The sequence below is a fragment of the Lactuca virosa genome, chromosome 2, assembly GCF_052849685.1.
Source record: "Lactuca virosa cultivar CGN04683 chromosome 2, Lactuca_virosa_CGN04683_v6, whole genome shotgun sequence".
Taxonomy (NCBI): domain Eukaryota; kingdom Viridiplantae; phylum Streptophyta; class Magnoliopsida; order Asterales; family Asteraceae; genus Lactuca; species Lactuca virosa.
This window is the reverse complement of record NC_136427.1, coordinates 277,921,866-277,942,369: the sequence shown is the minus strand read 5'-3', so window position 1 is coordinate 277,942,369 and position 20,504 is coordinate 277,921,866. Positions and strand designations below refer to the sequence as shown.

Here is a 20,504-nt window from a genome sequence, read left to right as displayed (position 1 = left end):
ATAACTGGTAGAACCAGTAACACTAACCGCCACGGGTCATGGTACTCGAACCATGTGGCCACCTCTCGATCTGCTATGAATCATGGTACCCGAACCATGTTATCTCTTCTCAATCCGCTACGAATCATGGTACTTGACCCATGACATCACCTCTCGATCTGCTACAAATCATGGTACTCGAACCATGAAATCACCTCTCGATCTGCTACAAATCATGGTACTCGAACCATGAAATCACCTCTCGATCTGCTACTTAAAACCTCCGGAATGTTCTCTGTATCGAGTATGGGTCCTTTGCTTTCAGTAGTACGGGCCCATACTACCTGCCACATCTACCCATACTTTCCACACAGACTATCCCCGAGTCCCTAAGTAGCTGCTCGACCTTCTCAATCACCAACCCCGTCATGCGTGTTCGCTCCTCTGCGAAATATCCAACTCTGTCAGTGTACTCATCTGACTAGGGTCACCCTTTCCTAGGCTCTTCCTAGGTTCTCACACTTCTCCACCATCAGCTGCTGAAGAACTCCTTATGATGCCAGCCATCTACCTCCTGAATATCGTCATATTCACTTAGTAGCTGACTCTCATCATCAAGAGTTCCACAAATCACGAAGCAAGCAGCATTCGGGCATCGAATAATCTCTACCAACATGTAAAACCACTTTAGGTCATTACCCACTTGCTCTCCTCATACTCTAAGGATACCACCGAACTCAAGCAACTTTACCCCACGCGGGCATCTGACTACTCTCTCAGTAGACTCCTCAAATGCTCATCCAGGTATCTCTCCTAGATTACTCCTCTACTCAAAACCCTCTCTAGAGGATTCCTACTGGATACTCTTACTCAGCACATGCTCGAAAGCACATCACATATAACAATAACTCCTAGGCTAAGGCATCACAAATCAGGCCACTCTAGTCCTAACATATGAAATACCTAGCCTATCTCTAGCATGCATAATATCTCATAGCATATCTCATAATACAAACGTAAGGGTATTTTGGGAAATCACCGTTCGGGCTCTGGCTGATTGTACACACTACTCCAACTCGTTTTCTCTTAGAAACTCTTGTTCGCTTTAGAAAAATCATTTCTTTGAATTTTTTTTCTCAAATCCTCAGTTTGAGTCCATATTTACCCGAAGGCGCATCCGAATCCCTCAAACCAAGGCTCTGATACCAACTTGTAACACCATAATTTTTCAAACAAAATTTTCATTTTAAAATCGCATACTTTTCATAACATATTGTATAGAAATCTCGTTTATTCAAATTACAAAGCACAACTCCATTAATAATCCAGGATCCTCAAAACATAACTCTTTCTCTGGTGTGTACAATCAAGCCGGTGCCGTCCCGCGATCCTGAGAAAACCTGAAACACATAACACATAACACGGTAAGCACAAAGCTTAGTGAGTTCCCCAAAATACCACATACAGCACATAGCCACTCGAGGCTATAACTCGGTATGACCCTCCGGTCAATGTGTCTCAGCGGGACCCTCCAGTCCCGTAGCTCGTTGGACCCTCCGGTCCGGTTTAACTCGTTGGACACTCCGGTCCGGTCTACTCGAGGACCCTCTGGCCTCGTAAGTCATTGGACCCTCCGGTCCGGTCTATATAACACATAGCATACATATATCACAATGCACATAAACTCAAACATACACATAACACATAAGACCATCCGGTCTGCACATAGTTACCACTCTAGGTAATGTATAGTGAGAAGACTCACCTCGGCTAGCAGGTGAGCAAATAACCTCGCGTTCGGATCTCGAACTAGCCTCCTCCTAACACAGAGGATGAATATCTCTTATTAATACTCTTTTCACGACTCAGATAATCGAAGGCGGTTCTTTCTCTTTCTACTCTTTAAAGTGGGAAAAAGACCAGTTTACCCCTCCAAGGTCTCTATCACATATGTTGACCAAAACCCCAAAGTCAACAGAAGTCAAACTCGAGTCAACAGTCCAAGTTTGACCCGACTCGTCGAGTGCACTCCTGCGACTCGTCGAGTCCCCTCGTATCCTCAGAAGTCTCAAAAGTCCAACTCAACTCGTCGAGTTGACCCCCAACTCGCCGAGTTATCGCACAATCAATCCATCGGGACAAACCCTTGCCGACTCGTCGAGTCACGGCATGGACTCGGCGAGTCCCTTTGATCAGATTTCTCATTCAGACGATTTCAACCAGATCTATCACTCTAAACTATAGATCTAGCATCTCAAGGCTCAATAATTACATAAAGCTTCGATCTTTACGTTCATACATGATGCTATTGCTTCAAAATGCCAATACATGCTCTTCATGAAGGTTTTTGCTCATCAACCCTCATTTGGACCACTAATGCTGAGACATCTAGACTTTAAGGACCTTAGGAGGTCCAGATCTGAGGTTTCCAACCACAACCAGGTCTCATTCGACTCATAGATTCAAAAGAATGGAGGCGAAGCCCTAAAACTCCCAAAATGAGATCTGGTACAAGGAATGAACAAGATGAGGACTTTGTACCTTCTCTTAGCAGCTGAAACACTCAATACCACAGATCCACTGCCTTTCTTTGCTCCCCATCATGAAGCTCTTCATCCTTCTTCATAGAAATGCACCAAGAACCACAATATGAGCTTCTCTCTCACTCTCTAGCTCCAATAGAAATTAGGGTTTGCTCTCGGGGGAAGGTAGCCGCAAATGAGGCTATAAATGCCTTTAAATAGGTCCCAAACCCGGGAAATTAGGGTTTCTCTGCCCAGCACCTACTCGACGAGTCCCTCCTCTGACTCGTCGAGTCCATTCATTAAATCCACGTGAGCAAATCGACTCGACTCGACGAGTTGGTCCCTCAACTCGTCGAGTCCCTCCTTAAATCTCAAGATTAACATACACAATAATGTCCCTGAAAATCTGGATGTTACAACTTCCTTGAGATGTATAAACGACTAAGTAAGCAAGAGAATAAGGCTTTTGAGTTTCTACAAATGAAAGAGAACTTCTATTATAAGAGCTCGAGAGAATACAAGGAAACTTTCCGATGGTTTGGAGAAAATGAGCTCCTCCCTATTTATACTTGTCCTTCCCCCCTAGGGAAGTTTCTAGATATTACTACATTAGTCCTATATTCTTGACTAATCTAGACTATTCTACCAAGTTACATATATTTACAAGTCTTCATGAAATGTTCTAAATCATTCTTCGATGTCCTAGAGAAATCTAGGACGTTCCAGGGTCTAATGTGCTATACTTGTAAGTTCTCCCAAAAATTCATGAGTATTCCGAAAGAGTCTAGAAGCTCGATCGTGACAACCTCCCCCACCTAAGTTCTTGACGACCTCGTCAAGTCTTAGATATGTACTCCTCGATCTTGCTTCGGAACTGCCACAGATCTTGTTCTCGTTCCCAACTAGACTCACTATCGGGTAGTCCCTTCCGTCGAACATAATATTCTGTCCAATTTGGTAAGCCTCGTTTACGAACTGTTCTATCTGCTAGGATTTTGTCCACCTCCTTGTCATACGAGACTAAGTTTGCTACTGGGGCTCGATGTGATTTGCTCCTCGATGGATCTTCTTCATCGTGATTGTAAGCTTTGAGGAGACTTACATGGAATACTGGATGAATCTTTAAGTAGGATGGTAATTCTAGCTTGTATGATCGGGTCCCAACCTTTTCGAGAACTTTGTATGGCCCCTCGTATCTTCGTGTTAAGCCTTTGTGTACCTTTCGGGTGGATTTGAACATCCCTTGTGGGAGTTTTACCATCACATCGTCCCCTACTATGAACTCTCTTGGCTGCCTCTTTTCGTCCGCCCATTTCTTCATTCGCTTGGCTGCCTTGTGTAAGTAAGACTTTGCTATGTCGAGTTCTTCGTTCCATCCTTTGATAAACTTGTACGCAGGTGGGCTTGATCCTTTGTAACTGTTTGTTAGCTCTTGGGGCGTTAATGGTTGTTGGCCCGTTACAATCTCGAAAGGACTCTTCCTCGTAGCCTCACTCTGTTGTAAGTTATATGAAAACTGGGCCACATCAATTAGCTTGGCCCAATCTCGTTGGTTTTCACTGACAAAGTGCCTCAAATAAATCTCGAGCAAGTGATTCACCCTCTCAGTTTGGCCATCGTTTTGAGGGTGGAAACTAGTCGAGAAGTGGAGTTCTGATCCCATTAGCTTAAATAGCTCCCTCCAAAACTTCCCTGTAAAGCGAGGATCTCTATCACTTATAATGCTTCGGGGAAGTCCCCAATACTTCACGACATGCTTGAAGAATAGTCGCTCTACTTCTTCAGCTGTGCAATCCCGAGGGGCTGGAATAAACGTTCCATATTTGGAGAATCGATCTACAATCACCATTATTGATCCGCACCCTTCAGACGTCGGTAATGCTGAAATAAAATCCATCGATATGCTTTCCCATGGTCTTTCGGAGATCGGTAGTGGTTCCAACAATCCTGCCAGTTTGGCCTGTTCGACCTTGTCTTGTTGACAAATAAGGCAAGTCCTCACATAGGCGTCTATGTCACTTCGCATATTGGGCCAATAATAGGATCGTTCTATGATTGCTTTCGTACGATGAGTACCTGGATGTCCAGCCCATTTGGAATCATGACATTCCTTTAAGATTTCTCTTCTCAAGTTGTTCCATCTTAGGACATACATTCAATTGCCGACCGTGAATAATAATCCGTCTTCGACCCAAAATTTTCTTGTCTTGCCTTCTCTTGACATTTCCATCAAGTTCTTCGTTAACGGATCGTGGTTTAGCCCTTCCTTGATCCGGTCAGCAAAATCGCATGTTACTCGAGTGAGGGTTGCTAGTTCGGCCTTTCGACTCAGGGCGTCGGCAATTACATTGGTTTTTCCCGGCTTATAGTCCATGATATAATCGAATTCTGCTAAGAAATCTTGCCAACGAGCTTGCTTAGGACTTAGTTTCTTCTGATTTTGGAAGTAACTAGTCGCCACATTGTCGGTTTGGATAACGAACCGACTCCCAAGCAAATAATGTCTCCATACTCGAAGGCAATGTATGATTGCTGTCATTTCCTTGTCGTGTACCGGGTATCTCCGTTCTGTATCATTTAGTTTCCGGCTTTCGTAGGCCACTGGATGGTCATCTTGTAATAACACTCCTCCAATCGCGAAGTCTGACGCATCCGTTTGCACCTGGAATGGTTTCGTGTAGTCTGGTAGCTTTAAGACTGGTTCCTCCGTGACAGCTTTCTTTAGAAGATCAAACGTCATTTGACACTTCTCAGTCCATTCCCACAAAACTTTCTTTTTTAGAAGGTCGGTGAAGGGAGTGGCTTTAGCTGACTATCCGGATATAAATCTTCGATAGTAGTTTATAAGGCCTAAGAACGATCGTAGTTCAGAAACGTTCTTTGGCGGCTCCCATTCTTGGATTGCTCGTTTCTTGTTGCTATCCATATGGATCTTCCCATCAACGATCTTATGCCCTAGGAACGTTACTTCTGGTTGGGCAAAGGAGCACTTTTCTATCTTTATGTATAATTGGTTTTCCCTGAGTACTTGGAAGACTAACCGCAAGTGTTCAACGTGCTCTTCTAACGACTCAGAGTAAACTACTATGTCATCTAAGTACACCACCATGAATTTGTCCAAGAATGGGTGGAATATCTTATTCATTAAAGTGCAGAATGTGGCAGGGGCATTCGTCAATCCAAAAGGCATGACTAAGAATTCGTAGGAGCCATACCTTGTCACACACGTCGTCTTTGGTTCGTCCCCTGCTGCTATGCGTACTTGCCAATAACCCGACCTTAAGTCCAGCTTTGTGAACCATCGTGCACTCCCGAGTCGGTCGAATAGATCAGCTACCAGTGGGATCGGGTACTTGTTCTTTATCGTTACTTTGTTCAGGGCCCGGTAGTCTAGGCACATTCTTAGACTTCCATCATGTTTCTTCTGGAACAAGACTGGGGCACCGAATGGGGCCTTTGAAGGGCGGATAAATCCGGAATCTATTAGCTCTTTCAATTGTCTTCTTAGCTCTTCCAACTCAGGTGGAGCCATTCTATAAGGACACATTGCTGGTGGCTTAGCTCCGGGCTCGAGTTCTATCTCGTGATCCACTTCCCTTCTCGGTGGTAACTTCTTTGGCAACTCTGGCGGCATCACGTCCTTGAATTCTTCTAGTACTTTTTTCACTATCTTTGGCATCTCTTCGTTGGGCGGGGTGGTTTCTTCTTTTAACGTTTCTAGGTACGTCATTTCTCCATTATTTAGTCCCTTGTTGAGTTGCATGGCCGACAAGATCCGGGACTCCGTTTTTCTTCTTTCCAAGGGTACGATGTGTATCGTTGAATCCTTGGTGATACGCATGGTTTGATCTTCGAACGAGAAAGGGCATACCTGGTCGAAGAACTCCATCCCCAAGACCATGCAATAATCATCCATGGGTATTACGGTTAGATCGATAGGACCCTTCCATCCTCCGATCTCGACAATTACCCCATAAGCGACTCCAAGAATAGGCTCGGAAGGAGAGTTGACAGCTTTCAACCAGCCTATTTCTTTGGTGTATTGAATGTTCATCTTTTCAGCTTCATTTTTAGAAAGGAAATTATGGGACGCACCTGTGTCTACTAAGGCTTTAGTGACTTTGTCGTTTATACTAACTTTCACAAACATGAGTCCTCTTTCTTTCTTCGTGTGGGTCTCTTCTTTTGCCACCGAATTGAGGCGTCGCATTGATCCTAGTTGTGCCTCGTCTCTCTCTTCCTTTTCTTCTTCGAAGACCATCGCATTGAAGCTTTTCTTCTTGGGACAATCTTTGATTAGGTGAGGGCCGTCACATAAGTAGCACTTGACTTCCCTTCGAGGTCCCCCTTCAATCGCCTTCCCCTTGAAAGTTGATGGTCTTGCAACGGGTTTATCGTCCTTCTGTTGCGGCCTTGTTGTCGGTCTCTCTCCCCCACTAGGTTTCCTAATATGGGTATCTCTTCGGAAGTCCATAAGGTCTTCCGCTACTGCTATAGCTTCGTCAACATCTTGGACGTTCCTCCTCTTGAGCTCGTTGTAAGCCCAAGATTGTAGTCTGTCTTGGAAGTAAAATAACTTGTCTTTAACCTGTAAATCGGGTAACTCCAGCATCAAGGCGGTGAACTCTACTACGTAATCTTTAATAGACCCAACATGTTTCAATCCTTGGAGTTTCTTCATGGCAACGTCTTCAGCATTATGGGGGCAGAATTGTTTCTTGAGTTGTCTCTTAAACTCGTCCCAAGTGTCTATGACATATAAGCCTTTCTCAATGTCGCCATGCTTCCGCCTCCACCATAGTGCCGCATTTTCACTCAAGTACAGAACGGCCGTGTCTATTTTGTACTTGTCATCCTTTACTCCGATAGCATTGAAATAACATTCTAGGGACCAGAAAAATTCCTCGAGTAGTTTAGGATCATGCTTACCTCCATATTTTGAGGGCTTAGGTGCTTCTGTGTGTGGTATCATCTTCGTAATAGATCCTCCGGCTATCGCTGCTTTGCATAGCTTCACCTCATCTTCTAGAGTGCTTATCTTCTCACGGAACTCATTCCGCAGGGTGTTGACAAGTCCAAGGACTTCTTCCTTGAGGACACCGATGGTCTCCTTTAATCCATCGTTCGTGTCACTTATCTCTGCAACGAACTGATCGACGGTATCCTTCCATTCAAGGATCTCACCGACGTTAATCTCTGTCCTTGTAAGCTTGTTTTCTAAGCTTGCCAAGACATCTATCGATTGGTCCCTCTTCTTGGACTTCCTTCCTCTCTCTTCGACGACAGGGGGTAGGTTTGCTACTTCACTACTTCCTCCTTCCGTAGCCATGATCTCTTGCTTTACGAACCAGGCTCTGATACCACGTGTCACGGGACGACTCGATTTCCGTGTGCCACTTAGTGTAACTTCGACTAAGTCAGGCTACAACACTTCCTTGAGATGTATAAACGACTAAGTAAGCAAGAGAATAAGGCTTTCGAGTTTCTACAAACAAAAGAGAACTTCTATTATAAGAGCTCGAGAGAATACAAGGAAACTTTCCGATGGTTTGGAGCAAATAAGCTCCTCCCTATTTATACTTGTCATTCCCCCCCTAGGGAAGTTTCTAGATATTACTACATTAGTCCTATATTCTTGACTAATCTAGACTATTCTACCAAGTTACATATATTTACAAGTCTTCATGAAATGTTCTAAATCATTCTTCGATGTCCTAGAGAAATCTAGGACGTTCCAGGGTCTAATGTGCTATACTTGTAAGTTCTTCCATTTTCTTGAGTATTCCGGAAGAGTCTAGAAGCTCGATCGTGACAGATAGCTAACTTACACAAGCCGCAAGAAATTCAGTTTCTTGATTGCCAAACTCTGTTTTCTAACATACAAAACATATTACTTTTTATTTATATTATCATTTTGTTTTCAAAAAGAATTAATATGTCCAAACGTGTTCTGAATTTGTAATTGAACAAAAATCACTATTCTAATCTGCATTATAGCAACAGAAAATTACAATATACGATATAGACACGGCATGTGACACAAACTGACTGCTGACATACATGACAGTCAAGTCAAAGCATAGGAATGCATGCTCCGAACAATTTACCCGACCAGTTGCCAGGTCTCCGGCGAGGCGTCGCCTCTTCTTCACCACCACCATTAAAGGGAAAAATTCTTGCTGGACTACCACGAGCTTGCCTACTCCGTAAATCACACAGCTCCATCCTCGTCGGAGACTTTCCCAATCCGAACATCAAGAAGCCACTCCCGGTCATCCGCCGTGGCCTCGCAGCAGGAACCAAACTATCATCAAAACAACTGCCGTTCCCCTGCACCGGAAATGTTTTGAATCTTGAAGTTTTTTGGGCCTTACGATGCGGTTTCAGATCGTTTTCAGGTACAGAAATCAAATTACCAAACAAAGCAACCTTTTCCGGTCTGGGGGTGCTGACGATTGTGAATCTAAAGGATGACAATGAATTCCTGTTATATGGTTCTTCGGATGAAGAAGATGGATCACTGTAAATCTGAAGATCGGAAAGGGAGAGAGTATCATCGGCATCATCACTTGCTTCGTTTGCATGCATATCCATGCTTGTATGCTTTTGTTTGTTTCAAAATTATGCACACGTATATATACACATAATCGGAAAAAATATGTGGCGCATATAATGTGTAATTAAATAACTATAATGTGCATATAAAATATTGCATGTGATTTTGTGGGATATTTTTTATACTATTTGGTGTATAATTCAATATATTTAAATTCATAAGAACCACGCAGCTCACACGGATGATATGGAGACAGTTCTATTTAACTAGTACATAATACCATTTAAATTAAGGGCGAAAATTGATCGGGTTTTGATATTTAGATGACTAAGCTTACAAAAATGAAAAAGAGATATAAATTAACTAAATGTGAATGATTTAAAACATCGTAATTGTAGGTTCATTGGAAAATAATAATCGAGAATCATCTAAAGATGGTCTACTCCTTAACAAGCCTTGTTATCCTATTTTTGTCACAACGAAACGGTTATAGGCTTATAGGCTTATAGCCCATTGATTAATTTTGATCAATAAAACTTCTTAAGCACATTGAAAACAATCGTCATTATCTGTCATGGGTCATCAATTATCCCTCAAAATTTCCATATATAGGAAATAGAGGATTCCATTTCGGTCTTAGGATTCTAGAAGCGCAAGCGTTGAAATGCCAGCTCCTATTGGCGTGTGGTCTTAGAAGTAAGAAATAACAAGAGGCTATCAGTATCACCACCCCAAGCACCACTTGTTTATAACAATAATAAGAGTAAATTACTTGTTTAGTCCTTAATGTTTGGTCTTCATAACACACTTAGTTCAACTATCGCTAATGTTACAAGCTTAGTCCTATATCAAACTAAATATGCAAATTAAGTACAATGCTTCTTATGCCATGGGCATATTCATAATCTCTAAAATTCTTTCACTTATATAAATTTTATTTTCATTTTCCCCTTGAAATGCCAAAACAATTTTTGCAGGTCCCATATGATTTTTGCAGATTGTAGAGATTTTCACAAATGCAATTTGTAATTTCATGACTATTTTGATAAATTATTAATTTTTTACTAAAAGTTGAAAATTAATAAATACTTGTTAGATGATTTGTCTTTTTTTTCATATTTATCGAATTTAAGCTCACGGGGGTTTGTCGGGTCTCGGAATTTTGAGGTCGGTAGTTGTTTTGGGCTTTTGGCTGGGATAAAGAAATGGTCTGAGATTTAGGTTGGGTTGCACGCTGTACGAATTGGAACATTTTCACGTGGATAGAAGCAGGAGTTTAACCAAAATATAATATTCAGGTTTATATATTATTAATAATTGTTTTATTATTATTTATTATTTAAATTTGATATTCTTTTTGATATAAAATTTCTAATTTATTGTAATTCACTATTTTTCACTTTCATTTTGTTGTAACTTTGATTTTAATTTGGTTCTTTATAACTACTTATTTAGATAGTTTTGAATTAACTAAGAATTTAATTCCTGCAAGATTATTTAATTATAATAGAAAATAAAACAGCTTTTAATATATAATAATACTAGGTAAAAAAAATAATAAGATGTAACTAATTTATCAAGTATATAAGTGGTTTTATAAATGAGAAAAGAATATGTGTATGAGTACATATATTTATATAATATTTATATAAAATATATGAAACATGTATGTGGATAAATTGACAAAATCATATATATGCGATGTATCATGAATTATTTTTCAGTTGATACCCTACACAAATGGATATAATTATCTCACGTGACACCAAAGATATCTAATTAAACCAATAATCTCAAATTGCAATTATAATTATACGAACAACTAGAAGAAAAAAAAAAAGGTTCATTGCACCTATACTCGATCAAATCGAACACAAACTCGGTCAAATTAATTAACAAAGGTTTATATGACCACCATGGTGTCCTTATCATATCCACCGCTACATCCAAGAACGTCGACCAACCGCCACCAACCCTTTTTACCGCTTCTCCGGCCAACGCACTCGTCCTTGCCGTCATCAACCCACTGAGACACGGTTACTGTACTCTTCCGCCGGAATTGTCTGGTCTTGATGTCACTCATATCCATTTTAGTAGGGAACTTGCCTGACCCAAACCCAAACATAAACACCTGCCACTTTGACTTGCATGAAGATGATTTTGGCAGTCTATTTGGAAATGACTTTGACCTCGGAGTGCTTGGCTTGGATGCAGTTTTCAAGGGCATGAATCTAAAAGAATCAGAACTTGACCGAAATAATGGGCTCACTTGGTTCTTGGTTTCAGTCTTCCTAATTCCGGCAATGGATGTTTTTGAAGAAACTACTTTCCCACAAAAAATAAAGTTTTCAGGTGAAGCATTATAAGATGGATCACGACTCCATTCTTCACTGAAAAACCCCAAAAAATTTTGATCAAATGAAGTCGACGAGGAGGAGGAGGAAGACGATGAGCTATGATTTGCTTTAGAAACTTCTTCTGAATCGATGGCATCGTCTTTAATATGAAGGTCGGAGAGAGAAAGTGTTTCATCTGCGTCATGGCTATGATCTTCCATGGTATTACAGATTTGGGTGTTCATTTTCTTGAAGAATTGTATGGTATAATTTGTGAATGTTATGTGAATTATATTTTGAATGCATATATATAAAGAGAGGGAAGAAATATATACAACCAAGGAGGTATTAGGATCGATGAAGATTCATAAAACGTTTAACTAGAAGGGAGGATAATGATGGATAAGAGACCTTGTCGTATTCAATGGGTTGACAAGTGTGACCACGTTGCTTGGTCTTCACACATACTAGAAGGCCGATGTAGATTGGACTACTAGATGAACATCTTATATCATGTTATTTTATATATATATATATATATATATATATATATATATATATATATATATATATATATATATATATATATCATACCAACAAGCCGAAACCGTTACAAACATGCCATGAGACCATGATCAAATTTTGGGCTGAAGTGGTTGAAAAGGATATAAATGTTATAGTTCGCTAATATTTACTTACTATACTTTCTTTTCGTAATTTTCATATCAACAAGTATATAAGGAGCAAGTTATTTACACAACATTCATGGGATCTATCTAGGGAGCTAGTACTTTTTCAGTCAATAAATCTAAGCTTGTGGTTCGTTGGAAAAGCTAGTCGTAATTAAATAATACCCAAATTGGTCTTCTAGTATATGTTTGAGAAGAGATTGTTTTGATTTTGTATGACTTCTCACTCGTTAAGACTAATTATGTGTACATTTACAAACGTACAAGATATGCAAATCAGAACGAAACTCTCAATCTCGTCAGAATGTTCTTACGTGGTCTTAATTAGACTCTCATCCAATATTATTCAAAAATATTTAGCTACTTGGAAAGGTCAAATTTGAAAGAAAAATGTTGTATTACTATTAATGTTCAGTTGTGAAATATAAATCAAGTAGTACATATTACATATGGTATAAACCGTATTGAGTATTTGAGTATATAGTAACGGGAGTTGGAATATAATGAAGTATTACAATATAATAAAACAATTACATTTTTTTGAACGACAAAGAAAATTAAATTAAAAAGTCAGCAGGAAGCTAGACAACAGATAAGAGTAAAAGTGGTGATATTTTCCGCCTAACAAGTTAATTCAACTACATAAAATATATGTTTTACCGACTTGTATCATAACTACAAATATGTTGTACATGATGTGGATGGATCAATTTCAAAAGGAAAAATATCAACTCCCCTTACAAAACTACTACAACTACATCATACTAAAACATATGTATAATGAAAACACCAATACCACCAGGCAACTAAATCCATAAGCTCTTGGGTACACCAAAAAAACATCGATTAAGGGGCAATTGAATCACAATCCATCACTTTCGAAAATATGTGCATTTAGAGAGTCATCGCCAGGGGTAAAAATGTCAATTCCAAAAGAAGATGACTTCCACAATAAATAGATATAGCAACATCACAATCTAAAGAAATGAACAAAAGCCTAAAGTTCCACACCAGGGGTGTAACATCCATTTCCAGGTATTGCTCTTGATATCCAACCATTTTAATTTTGAGGGTTTTTATTTAATCTAAGGGTGTCACACCATGGTGATAAGGCTCACCACGACGTGGTAGCGCTCCATGAAGGAACGCGCGTTTTCAATCGCTACGACGTGGCCATTCAATGGCCATGACATGGCGGCGGAAGAATGAGAAAACTCTAACTTCGGGCCTTAAGCCCTATTTAAACAACATTATAGCTAGGGTTTGCTCTCAACTCCAGTCTCTATCCCTTTGAGAGAAACCCTAGTGTGTGTGTTCATAGTGAAAAAGTATGTGTTCTTGGTCTTTCAAGGTTCTTTGAAGAAGGAGGGGTGATTCAAGCTTGTGGTGTGACTTGTTGTTGTTAAGGGCTGCTTCTACATCAATCTTTAGACTCCAGAAGGTATAAAGTCCATACCTTTCCATTCTATGGGTTGTTTATGATGTGATATTGTCCCTTTTTGGCTTTTGGAAATGAATCTTGGAGTTCGAAGCAACTCCAGGACCTTAGATAGGATCTATGATAGTTCTTGGACCTTATGGTCCCATAAAGTTTGTATCTTGGTCATAAATCAACCATGCATGAGTTTCTAGGTCATTTGGCCCCTTTTTGAGTTAGGGTTGTAGATCTAGGCTTCTAGGGGCTAGAGAAAGGATAATGTTGGAAACTTTATCCATACATGGCCTTAATGGATCCAGATCTGAGCTTTGGAGCTCTGAAAATAAGGATTAAGAGTTTAATGAATTAAGTTGAACATGACGAAACCATGATGTGGCAAGGTTGTTGCCACGACCTAGCGACGAGAGAATTCACGACTATTTTGGCGTTTAGCCACCAAGACGCGTGTAACACCTGTATTCCATATTGGTTTAGCTTAATATTTATCAAGGGACCAAAAATGGAAATTTTGGGAAAAACTCTGTGCCATGACGTGGCATAGAATAAATGGAACGTCTGTTTTTAATGAGTGTCACGACGTGGCAATAGGTTGGCCACGGCGTGGTAGCTGTTCTGGCCTGTAACAATTGAGAATTTCCCATCACCAATTGTCACTAGAGATTAACATCAACCGATGATAATGATAGAACTTTTCATATTGAAGGAAAATATGATCAGTTAAATGATAATAATATCGTCGAAAATGACCGACCAAAAAGTTATATCATTTTTATGATGGTTAGTGTATTTGGAAAGTACACAATAAAGTGATTCCAATGATATAAGCATTGCAAAAATCTGACTATGATTGGATGAGTTATGATTTTATTCAAGATAAAAACCAACCGCGTTAATAACTCTATTAACGCCAAAATAGCATGTTAAAAATGGAAAGGAAAAATGTCAAAAAACTGAGTTCGCATGAAGGGAATACGAATTTCAGAAAAATATAAAATACAAGTAAAAAATGAAAGTCAAAATTTGGCAACACGACCTTAAGGAAAGTTGTAGTACTAGTAGAGAGCTACACAAATATATAAAGAGGGTAAGAAACAAGATTCATATAAGGAATATATGAATTTTTATAAAAGATTTAAGGGTGCACGCAAGGTGCACGCCATGCCCGTCGTGCACACCTGACATCTATATTCATCGAAGATTAGGGAGATGTGGACCATTAAAAGTGTGACACGTGGCAAGCTCTGGATAGATCCACGAAGCGATTGCACGTCGAGCATAAAGTACGCTACGCACACAACCACTATATATAGAGGTGCTCACTTTCTAATTTTTCTCATCCCAAAGACTTTCCCAAACCCTTTCTATACCTCTCAAGCTATTTCAGAAGTCCTCTCAATGGCGCGAAACTTCGGGTGCAATGGCTTGGATGCTTCAGAATACGCTACTAGAGTGAGTTCACGACCCCTATTTCATTATTTTAAATGTTTTATGAGGGGGAGAGGGGGGGGGGATACATGCTTATAAAATGGTTTTATCAAAATATATTTATATCTATAAATATTAAATCATTTCATAAAGCTTAAAGTCTTAGGATAATGTAGCTATAAATATAATGCCTAGTTGTAAGCTATGATATTATGCCTAATTGTAATGATGCTTGATAGTCTAGGAAGAGATAATACATAGATCTTATAGGCACCGTTTGGTATGTGGTACAGAACTGGACTGGACGGAACAAAACTATTTCATAAGTTGTTTGGCATTGATGGAACAAAAAGTCAATAGAACAAAAACCTAGTCAATGGGACTAATTTGTTAAATTTTAGTCCCATCTAAAATGATAGAACTCGGTGGAACAAAAAAGAAAATGGCAAAAAAACCCCACGTTGTATCCTCGTCGATCCCTCTCTCTTTTCAGTGTCAAGAAACACTCCAGTGACACCCACCCGTAGGTACACCCCGATGACCCCCACCTCTTCCATATTAAAGCTCCCCTTTACCAGATCTGCTACTCGAACTATTGCTTCCCCATCTGTCCATCTCAACTGCTCGGCCTGCTTCTCTTTCTCTCCTGGTCTATGTGTTCCTCTTCTCACTCCCTCTTGCACATGGCAAGATCTTATTGATTTTACTTGTTCTTTTCTCGAACAATTTAATGTATGTATGTATACAACTGCTTCGTGATTTGTAGAATGATAACTTAGAAAAGAGATTAATCAACATCGATTAATGAGACTAATACCTTAGAAAGTCATAATCGGCATGAATCAAGATCAAAATTGAAAATATAAGAAAAAATGAACACTGAGAAGGAGATAAGAAACCCTATGGATTTTTTCAATGTTTTGGGTGTGAATGTGATCGTGAGAGACGACACTTATAGGAAAAGGAAAAGGAAAATTGGTAAGGCAAATAATTTTAAATTATATATGTATGAACAGTATATATTTTTCATAGTGCCTTCATGGTTTGTTTTTTCTTTTATATTCTTTCCTTATACCTGTGTTTAAACAAATAATATAAAGTTATTCTTCAACAAATAATTTCAATGTTTTTTGGTTTAATTTAGGTTTCAATATTTGTGGTTTCAAGATTGATATTGACGTTGTTAATTATAAATTTGGTTAGAATTCATATTATTTGGTAATTATGAAGTTATGTTATTTATTTCGTATGGACAATATAGTAATCTTAACTGTTTTTTGTTGTCCTGTACTAGTATTACCAAACACCATATTGATAATATATATAGTCCCGTCCTGTCCAGTTCTGTTCAGTTCTATCCAGTCGTATTCCGTTTAGTCCCACTACCAAACGCTACCATAATGACCAAATCCCTAGGATAATGTAGCACCTAGAAGTTATACAAGTCAAATGTAGGGATATGCATCGTACCTAATTGTTACTCTGCCCAAATATCATGTTTTTAAAAAACCAAAATTGTGTTTTATATATATATATATATATATATATATATATATATATATATATATATATATATATATATATACAAAATAATTATGAGGTCAAAAGTTATAATTATCAAATATTGGATAAAAGATTTATATTGTGATGGTTATAGGAAATATCTAGGAAAGATAAAAGATAAAAGATAAATACTAAGGTTAATGCGTTAGTGAGTTGTTAATTATAGGCACTCCCCTTTACCTATAATCGTTAATCTTGCGATAGCTAGGAAGATATGTATAGCTCTATACAGGGTTTGACAACCCCACCTGCGATTGCTAGCTACAATCCCGACATGATAACTTTCTTATTATTCACTATTCGACGTTTGATGAAGCGTCGTGGCGGGGCAAAGTATTAGTAAACAACGTCGATTATGGGGGCTCATTGTAATACATTACAAAAAGTTTAGGGATCCGACTACCATTAGGGGCACCTTAGAATGGTAGATAAAGTACATTAGGATTAGATAGATGTGCTAAAAGATAATAAGATATGATCGATAGATATCCTAGAAGATAATAGATGGGATCGGTAGATGTCCTAGAGGATAATGAGATAGGATCATTAGATACCCTAAAAGATAATAGGATTGTTAGATATCCTTCAAAGATAGTAAATTAGGATTAATAAAATGTCCTAAAAAGATAGTAATCTGGGAGGTGATATAATAAACAATAGGAAGCTAGAAAATTAAGAATTATAAATAGTTTTAAAAAGTTTTCAAAAGAGTTTATTATACTTTTACCTCAAAATCTGTGAACTCACCAACCTCAAGTTGATGTTTTCAAAAATTTGCATGTGTTCTTAGGATCAAGTAAAGATCAAGTCAAGAAAAGGTTATCAGCTTGAAGACATACATGTTTAAGTAGATAGTTATGATTGGAGCTATGTGATTTGAGAAATCTATATACCATCACTAATCGGCATTTCCGCCAACGGCCGGGTAAGGTGTGACATAATGATATCAGAGCTAGTTGCTATAACGAATTAGTATTTCTTTAGGAATTACAACTATAGCTTAGGACATATACTCCGACTAGGTTTGTCCTCAATCATATAAATAAAAATATTAATATTAATTACCATACTGATAGATTTCGCATAGGAGAGGTGCCTAGGTTGGAATTGTCGACATGGGTTGTTGGATTTCAGAATAGCTATACGCCAAAATGGTCCTGCCCACTGAATTTTCCTACCTGGCCAAACCTTACTTAGTCTAGAAGTACAAAACAACGATAACCGCCAATCTCAAATAACGTATACAAATCTAAAACACAATCCACAAGACGAATATTTAGAATGGTTCAGTATGTAGCGGTTTAGTCACTCCTAAATGTAGCTTGGTCAACTATGTTTAGTCTTGACTAAACCAATACATCGACTGAATTGGGGATAGATAAGCGATAAAACAGAAGTCATATATACAAATACAAATAGTATACATAAAGTGTATCAAAATATGTCATAATATCAAAATACAAACTATCAAATCCAAAAACCGCAACCTACTCATCGCTACTCTCGTACTCAGCTTCCTCGTCCTCTGTGCCCTTGTCGCTATCATCATCAGTATCTCCGGGATGAGTGCCTAAAGTGCCCGCACCATCATAACCGACGCCCCGTGGATGAGAAGGGGGTGGAACAGCAGGACCCGCCCTAGGAAAAGGTGGATGGTCCATCCCAAGATGTCGCATCACCCTAGTGATCGAAGCCATAATCCAACGATGCTCCTCCTGTGCAGCAACCAACACTGCATCAAGTCATGTAGAGTCAGCTCTGGTTGGTCAGGTTCCGTGTACCTAGGCATCTAACGCCTCACGAAGCTTGGCTCAAGGATGTTCTCCAACTCCACCTATCGAAGCGGCTCCATAAAATCATCATCTGAAATCCTCCACTGTTGCCCTTATCCTCGAACCAACACCCGCATCTTCCTGAGTGCGGTAGTACCATCTCCCAGATAGGCATAGGAACCATCCCATTAGTGTTAACCTCATAAGATAAGGCCAAACTAGTAACCCAGTGACCCCCGTAGATCCTGCTTGAAGGCATAAAACCTAAACCCATGCTAGATAAGTAAAGAGCAAGGGCTAAGGGAAGATGAAGGCAACCTCCGTCTGAGTGAGGCACCACATATAGAAAAGGTCGCCATAGGGAACCTTTTCACACACATATCAGTGACAAATGCTAGAAGAGACCAATCGGTGAATCAACCGATAGATAGGAGAACGGAGGCACTCTCCTTGATCGTCCTAGAAACATAAGTCCCCTGAGCACGAACCCAAACCTGCATGTAGCTATACTCATGTGGTGGTGCAGTAATACAATTGTCAAGATAAGCATAAAAAGGAGGACTCAGAGTCTCCTCAGTAATAGAAATCCCTAGACGCCTCCACAGCTTTATCAGGCTATAGGGGCGGGATACGCCTACCATGCGAAAAGTAAAAGCTGATCGATCAGCGCATCACGTCGACTTCTTATCAAAGTAGACCGTCAAAAAGAACTACTAGTAGAGCTTCTTGTAGACTACCTCTTGAACCCCGATGACCCGCCTCAATCTGTGGCAGACAAAAATCTTGAGACCGCTATCATCCCATAATACATGGGTAAGGAGCAACACCAGTCGATCCGTTAGCCTAAAATCGTCTGCCACTCTCCAGAAAAAAGCCTAGGGAATACTGATCTTCTTGGACAGAAGAGCAGTCAGGCGAGATACAAAAGAGCTCCGAATAGGAAGATATACGAAGGCTCGTTAGGAGGTAACTGACTCGCAGCTTGCTGACATCGTCTCGCCATATCTGTAGAAAAATAAACCAAAAGACCGTTAGGAATAAGCTAGATTAGTTAAAAGCTGTTTTAAGTGTTGAAATGGGTCAGACGCGCCAAATGTGCGCTGCATGTGAGTGTATTCGGCACACATGCATCTATGCGGCATGCTCCAAGGACACGAAGAATAGCAGGTGTGGCAACCTATTGTTTCGTCCAAATTTCAACACAAAAATCATATAAGGGTGTTCGACTAAGCTCTTAGAACACGAATAGGTAACCCATTTCGTCTAAAACATCACAAATTTACAGATTTAGTCAAAAATTTCTAAAATTAAAAATTTCAAAATGAGGATCAATGGATGAACTAAACCCAAAATTCAGTATATAGGAAGTAAAATCGGTAGTATAAGATGCTTAAGTGATCATATATTTCACAAAAACTAACCCAAATTCATCAATTGAGAAAAACCTCAAAAACCCTAAAAACTCGAAATTTAGCCCAAAATTTAAGTTAGCATTAGGCATAGAAGTTACCTGGACGTAGAGTGATCGAACGAGATGAAGAAATCAAAGATTCGAGGCAGGCGTGCGAAGTGCACGTTGTGTATGTGGGACCCAGTTGAGACAAATCTGATGGGGTCAAAAGGAATGTTGGAAAGGTTTCGAATGAAGCCAAAATTCGACTTTAATGTTGATCCGCTGCAAGTGCGTGGCGCACGTATCGTATTCCCAACATGCATGTTCAAGATTTCTAAAATTTTCACTTTTCATCCCAAAAAACCATTAAATACCCGAGATACTAAAAACCTTTAGGAGTATAATTTAATTAAAAGACTAAGGGCAGGTAAGAGGGATTTCCTTTAAGTAATAGGAAATTCATTCGTAATAAAATTGGCTAGGAAAGCAATAGTAGTACGAAATTTCATTCGTAATAAAAGTTTCTAGGAAAGCAACAGTAGTAGGAAATTTCATTTGTAATAAAAGTTATTAGGATAGCAACAGTAGTAGGAAATTTTATTCGTAATAAAAGTTGCTAGGAAATCAATGGTAGTAGAAATTTCATTCGTAATAAAAGTTGCTAGGAAAGAAACAGTACTTGCAAATTTCATTCATAATAAAAGTTGCAAGGAAAGCAACAGTAGTAGGAAATTTCATTCGTAATAAAAGTTTCTAGGAAAGCAACAGTAGTAGGAAATTTTATTCGTAATAGAAGTTGCTAGGAAAGTAACAATAGTAGGAAATTTC

At 39.2% G+C, this 20,504-nt stretch overlaps 1 protein-coding gene across 1 annotated transcript; it reads right to left on the bottom strand.

Moving 5' to 3' along the window:
* Window positions 1-5,316: 5,316 nt before the first annotated feature.
* Window positions 5,317-7,833, bottom strand: LOC145158547 (uncharacterized). The gene has a single exon (XM_079077433.1). It carries the CDS (start codon window positions 7,831-7,833, stop codon window positions 5,317-5,319), a length of 2,517 nt encoding a protein of 838 aa, XP_078933559.1.
* Between the last annotated feature and the right edge of the window lie 12,671 nt (window positions 7,834-20,504).